The sequence below is a fragment of the Propithecus coquereli genome, unplaced genomic scaffold (assembly GCF_000956105.1).
Source record: "Propithecus coquereli isolate 6110/MARCELLA unplaced genomic scaffold, Pcoq_1.0 Scaffold61, whole genome shotgun sequence".
In the NCBI taxonomy this organism is placed as follows: Eukaryota; Metazoa; Chordata; class Mammalia; order Primates; family Indriidae; genus Propithecus; species Propithecus coquereli.
Genome location: NW_012152063.1, coordinates 1,400,109 through 1,406,709, shown reverse-complemented (window position 1 = coordinate 1,406,709; position 6,601 = coordinate 1,400,109). Strand labels below are relative to the sequence as shown.

At 40.6% G+C, this 6,601-nt stretch overlaps 1 protein-coding gene across 1 annotated transcript in view; it reads right to left on the bottom strand.

Moving 5' to 3' along the window:
- Positions 1 to 6,363, bottom strand: part of LRRC72 (leucine rich repeat containing 72) — a 47,338-nt gene extending 40,975 nt beyond the window's left edge. The window contains exons 1-2 of the mRNA XM_012659392.1: positions 6,220 to 6,363; positions 5,945 to 6,115 (exon numbers count right to left, since the gene is read on the bottom strand). Coding sequence (XP_012514846.1) covers positions 5,945 to 6,115; positions 6,220 to 6,363 — 315 coding nt within the window. The remainder of the gene's footprint in view (positions 1 to 5,944; positions 6,116 to 6,219) is intronic.
- Between the last annotated feature and the right edge of the window lie 238 nt (positions 6,364 to 6,601).

Here is a 6,601-nt window from a genome sequence, read left to right as displayed (position 1 = left end):
TTTAAGTAAAAAAGTAATTGGCAGTATAATATGTATACCAGTATTTGTCTTAAACATAACATTTATATGTACACAAAATGCACATGCTCCAAATTGTTAGCAAAAGTCATCACTTGAAATCATGAGGGACTTTCGCTAAGCAATAGATTTTTTAATAATGTTTGACTATTTTTAAATAAACACATATTAATTTGATAATCAGAAAGTAATACACATTTTCAAAATTTAAGCCATAGAATAAATATTTAAGGATTTAAATCAAATGTAGAAACATAAGAGATGAAAAGGGAAATTGAAATAGCTGCATAATATGTAAATCACTGGCATGATTAATTATTTATGTATACAACTTTTTATCCTGGCATGTTTCTTTCCAAATGATAATTTTGTATGAATTTGATACAAAGTATTAATGCCAAAGTGCAAAGAAATACAAAAATGTGTCAAGAGGTTTTGCATTTCAGTGAATCCATGGCGGATCAGTTCCAGTTCCCAGTCAACACACAGCTTCATTGGTAGCATATTCCCTCGTCTACAGAAGCACAACAAGCATCCTTTCCCTGAACTATTTCTCATAGTAAAATATTCATCCCATAGAATTTATCATGTTAGTCGTTTTTAAGTTTATAGCTCTGTGGCATTAAGTTCATCCACATGAAACACAGTCACATTGCTGTGCAACCATCACCACCATCCATTCCCAGAACTTTTTCATCTCCTGCAACCAAAACTGTACTCCTTAAACACTGACTCCCTGTGTACCTCTCCCCGAGCCTGGCAACCACCCTTCTACTTTCTGTCTTTAGGAATCTGATTACTCTACATACATCATATAAGTGGAGTCATACCGTGCTCGTCCTTTTGTGACAAATGTTTGTCCTTTTCACTTAGCATAATATCTTCAAGATTCATTCATTTAGCATGTGTCAGAACTTCCTTCATTTTTAAGGCTGAATAATATTCTACTGTATCAATACCCCACATTTTCTTTACCTATTCATCTGTTGATGGATAGTTAGGTTGCTTTCATCTTTTGGCTATTGTGAATAATGTTGCTATAAACATGGGTATACAAAATATCTATTTGAGTCCCTGCGTTTCACTTCATTTGGGTATATACCCAGAGATGGAATGGCCGAATCATGTGGTAATTCTGTGTTTAATTTAGTGGTAATCACCACACCATTTTCCATAGCATTTGTCCACAAGAAGCATTCTTTAAAATGAACATTTTCTAAATAGTATGTCCAGATTCATTCAACCATTTATTGGACCATAAGCTACTAAGTGCTTAATTCAAGTGGTGACTAGTTGTCTATGACTACCTGGTAAATGTGACAATGCATCAGGTAAGACACCTGCTCTCTATAAGCAAACCTTTTGTAAGAGAAGGAACATGAATGCTGTAAAAGAAGGTTGAAAATGTTAAGGACTATAAGAAAAGGAAAACATGCTTTGGAAAACTCGGAGAAAGAAAAAATTAGAGGCAAACCTCAGAATTATGGCGAGTTTGGTTCCAGACCACTGTAATGAAGTGAATATCACAATAAAGCAAGTCACACAAATTTTTTGGTTGCCTAGTGCATACAAAAGTTAAGTTGATACTATATTGTAGTCTATTAAGTGTGCAATAGCAATATGTCTAAAAATGTACATACCTTAATATAAAAATATTTAATTACTAAAAAATGCTAAATAATTATCTGAGCCTTCAATGAGTCACAATGTTTTTGTTGGTGGATGGTCTTGCCTCAATGTTGATGGCTACTGACTGATCAGGATGGTGGCTGCTGAAAATTGGAGGGACTATAGCAATTTCTTAAAATATAGTGGCATCCTCATAGCTCACTGCAGCCTCAAACTTCTGGGCTCAAGTGATCCTCCTGTTTCAGCCTTCCAAGTAGCTGGGACTACAGGTGTGCATCACCACGCCTGGCTAATTTTTTTATTTTTGGTAGAGATGGTGTCTCACTCTTGCTCAGACTAGTCTTGAATTTCTGGCCTCAAGCGATTCTTCCACCTTGGCCTCCCAGGATGCTAGGATTACAGGTGTGACCCACCATGCCCAGCCCCAAGAATCACTTTCTTTGCTTATCCCTAAGAAGCAACTTCTCACATATTCAAGTTTTATCATGAGATTGCAGAAATTCAGTCACATCTTCAAATTCCATTTCTAATTCTAGTTCTCTTGGTGTTTCCACCACATTTGCAGTGACTTCCTGCACTGAAGTCTTGAATCCTCAGTCTTCCGTGAGGGTTGGAATCAACTTCTTTCAAACTCCTGTTAATATTGATATTTTGACCTCCTCCTATGAATCATGAATGCTCTTAATGGCATCTAGAATGGTGAATCCTTTCCAGAAGGTTTTCAATTTACTTTTCCATATCCATTAGAAAAATCACTATCTATGGCAGCTATAGCCTTATGGAATGCATTTTTTAAATAAGACTTGAAAGTCAAAATGAAGTCTTGATCTATTGGCTGTAGAATGGATATTGTTAACAGGCATGAAAACAACATTAATCTCCTTGTACATCTCCACCAGAACTCTTGGGTGACCAGGTGCATTGTCAATGAGCAGTAATATTTTGAAAGGAATTTCTTTTTTTTAGAGCAGTAGTTCTCAACAGTGGGCTTAAAATATTCAGTAAATCATGCTGTACACAGACGTGTTGTCATTCAGTCAGCATTATACCATTTCTAGAGCAAAGGTAGAGTAGATTTAGTACAATTCTTAAAGGCCCTAGGATTTTCAGAATGGTAAATGAGCATTGGCTTCAACTTAATGTTACCAGCTGCATTAGCCCCTAATAAGAGAGTCAGCCTGTCCTTGGAAGCATTGATGTCAGGCATTGACTTCTCTCTAGCTATGAAAGTCCTAGATGGCATCTTCTTTCACCGTAAGGCTGTTTTGTCCACACTGAAAATCAGTCGTTTAGTGTAGCTACCTTCATCAATTGTCTTAGCTAGAACTTCTAGATAACTTGCTGCCACTTCTCCATCAGCACTTGCTGCTTCACTTTGCACTTTCATGTCATAGAAATGGCTTCTTTCCTTAAACCTCATGAACCAACTTCTGCTAGCTTCAAACTTTTCTTCTGTAGCTACTCACCTCTTTCAGCTGTCATAAAATTAAAGAGAGTTAGGGTCTTGCTAACTAAAGAGTTAGGCTTTGGCTTAAGGGAATGTTGTACCTGGTTTGATCTATCCAGACTACTAAAACTTTCTCCATGTCAGCAATAAGGCTGTTTTGCTCTTTATCATTCATGTGTTTACTGGAGTAACACTTTTAATTTCCTTCAAGAACTTTTCCTTTGCATTCATAACTTAGCTGTTTGGCACAAGAGGTCTCGCTTTCAGCCTATCTTGGCTTTCAACATGCCTTCCTCACTAAGCTTAATCATTTCTAGCTTTTAATTTAAAGTGAGAGATGTGAGACTCTTCCTTTCGCTTGAACACTTAGAGGTCATTGTAGGATTATTAATTGGCCTAATTTTAATATTATTGTGTTTCAGAGAATAAGGAGTTCCAAAGAGAGAGAGGGAGATATGGGGGAATGGCCAGTCAGTAGATCAGTCAGACTGATTTAAAGATTAAGTTCCTCCTCTTTTATGGGTATGGTTCATGGTGCCCCAAAACAACTACAATAGTAACATCAAAGATCACTGATCTTTGATCATCATAACAGATATAATAATAATGACAAAGTTTGAAATATTGTGAAAATTACCAAAATGTGACAAAGAGACATGAAGTGAATATGTACATTTGGAAAAATGGCCCTGATAGACTTGCTTGAGGTAGAGTTGCCACAAACCTTTAATTTGTAGGAAATTCAATACCTGCAAAGTGCAATAAAGCAAAAGGCAACTATGCCTGTACTGTCAGCCTGGACATGCTGAGAAGATTTCAGGGCAAGACTGACAGTTGGGTTGGGCCTTACAGGGTGAGGAGAAATGAGAAATAGGATGTTGGTGGAAGAGGGGAGGAAGTACACAAAAAAGAAGTAGGGGGGAAAGTGTGAGGCATTTGGGGCTGTACAGCCTTTGGCTGCAGTGAAAGGCACGTGGAAGGCAATTGTGAGAAATAAATTAAGACAGGTGGATTAGGGTCCTATTATTTGTGCTGACTTTGAAATTTAGGTTCAGAAGTGTACACTTAATCAGCGCCCAGATAAAACTTTTACAGGTCTTGAGAACTCTAAGTTAAAGTCACATATTTTATATAATCTGTAATTTAAAATTAATTTAATTTTATATGGTATATATACACATGTGTATGTATATATATATGAAATATATTTACAAATAATTTCATGGTATTTTACAAGTAATTTACAAGTAATTTACAAGTAATTTACAAGTAATTTCATGGTAAAAATTCAGGTAAGACAGTCCCGTAAGTTATGATTTTTTCCATGACAACTACATTAATGTTTTTAAACAATATCTACTATCGAGTCATTTAAAAAATATTTTTCCTTCTTCTCTTTTGGTGCCCTTGTTTTGCTGGTACCCTGAAAGCACAGGCTTAACTAACTATTGGGTAATTCAGCATCACTCAATTCTGGGGCAATAGAAAGGTATTACAGGATTTTTGAACAGGAAGAAAGACCTGACAAAGCTAGGCTTCAGGAAGATGACTCTAGCAGCAACATGTATGGGGTCCTGGGGTGTAGAGGGAATTGCAGACAGGAAACAAGGCCACCTCTGGAAAAGCAAGGCCAGAGCTAATGAGCCTGTCCCAGGGTGGTGGGAAGTGTGAATGAGCAGTGAACAGACATGACATGGGGTGTGTTTAGGGAGAACTGATGGGAACTGGCAAGAAACTGAAGGCAGAGAATTAGGGTGAGGGAAGTCCCAGGTGATGATGACGAGGATGATGTGACGACTTCATGATGAGAAAGGTGGCTGGGAGGAAAGATGGATGCGCTGAGGAATGCTGAGATTGAGGCCCTGGTGGAACACACAGGTCAGGGCGTGCACCAGAAAGCTGCAAGTGTGAACACGGGTCTCTGGGAGATTGCATCAAGGTGGCCGTGTAGATCTGGTGAGTCAGTGGGCCCAGAGGAGAGAGTGGGACAAGAGGAAGAGCACTGTGAAGCGTCTACGTGGAGAGCGGAGGAGGAAAACATGCGGGGAAGCAGACAGAGGAGGGCTGGTAATAAACTTAGGCAGAGGAATAAAAGGGAGCCAAGAGAGGAATTTCAAGAAGGAAAAATATAAATCGGCAGCACTGCGTTGGGTGGCAGAGGATGTTATTCCGAAAATGTACTGAATTTGGAGGGCAATTTCAGTAGACTGATGAGGGGGGGAAATCAGATTTCAATTAATTGGTTACCATATAATGAAAATAAACACAATCTAACACAGAACTGGGATGTGAACAGTTCTAGCACAGGGAAAATAGCAGCAGCTTCCTCCATTGCTCAACGCTGTAAGGATCTAGGTACAATAGAAAAAAATGTTTAAAGTATTGTGGGATTATTAAGTCCTAGAAGAATAAGACCTGTATTAAAAATCTATAGAAGAAAATATCCTCTCTGATGATAAATTCCTATACCTACATGCAACATGCACACACACTATGAGTTAGGACTTAATGAGAGTGGCTTTCAGTTTATTACAGAACTCGCAGCCTTGTTTAACCATAGCCCCAAGTCTTTCCAGACAGGTGGAAGAGCTCTAGAATATATATATATAATATATCTCAGATGTTGAGTGGGAAAAGATCAATGTAAGTTATCAGTGTGGACATCAAGGGCAGCCCCGAAACCCTACCCAGGAGCTTACGGACCTCTAGCCCTGGTGGAGGGTCTGGGTGGGGTCCGCCATCGCTCACCCACCCGCCTCCTCCTCGGACCGCAGGGACAGCCGCAGGCAGGACTGGGCCTCAGAGCAGGGGCTTGAGGGGCTCCTGGTCTGGGAGGCAGGCGCTGCTTACCCAGCGAGCACTCGGTGTGACAGCTTCGGGTGCCTCAAGCAAGCTCAAGCGTGGGAAGGCGCCGGGCGGAGGGGGCGGGTCTCCAGGACACATGGTGGCGGGGGGCACCAACAACCAGCCGGATCTGGCCCGTGGGCTGCACAGACTGGTCTTGGCGGGCGGCTCATTGTCCTGTTACCAAGTTACCGCATTCCAGTCAATTAAAAGCCAATCCAATCTAGGGAAGATTTGAAGCCCAGCTCTGACTTCTGTGACGTTGGTGCGTGAGGCCCTACAGCAGCACCGCGTCGTGCCCGGGACACCCTCGGGTCTCCGCGGAGCCGCGTGGTGCGTGCGGTGGATGCCGGCGCGGGGCGGCCAGCTCCGCCTGAGACCACGAGAGGGTCGGGGCGCCCGAACCGCGGCCGCACAGGGGTCATTTCATTGCTTTGAGATCTGAGTATCAGAAAATTTAGGTTTCCGAAAATTAGATGTGTCTAGCGACCACTGGCATTGAGGGTAGAGGTGAGTGAAGCAGTGCCCTGCGGTATCTCAGCGGAACTTGACGCAAAAAGAAAGTAAGGTGGTACTACCGCTCTTGTCTTTATTTAAAATTTTGATATTTTGGTCATCATAGATGTTTTTTGCATACATTTTGATTTTTTTTTTAAATATTGC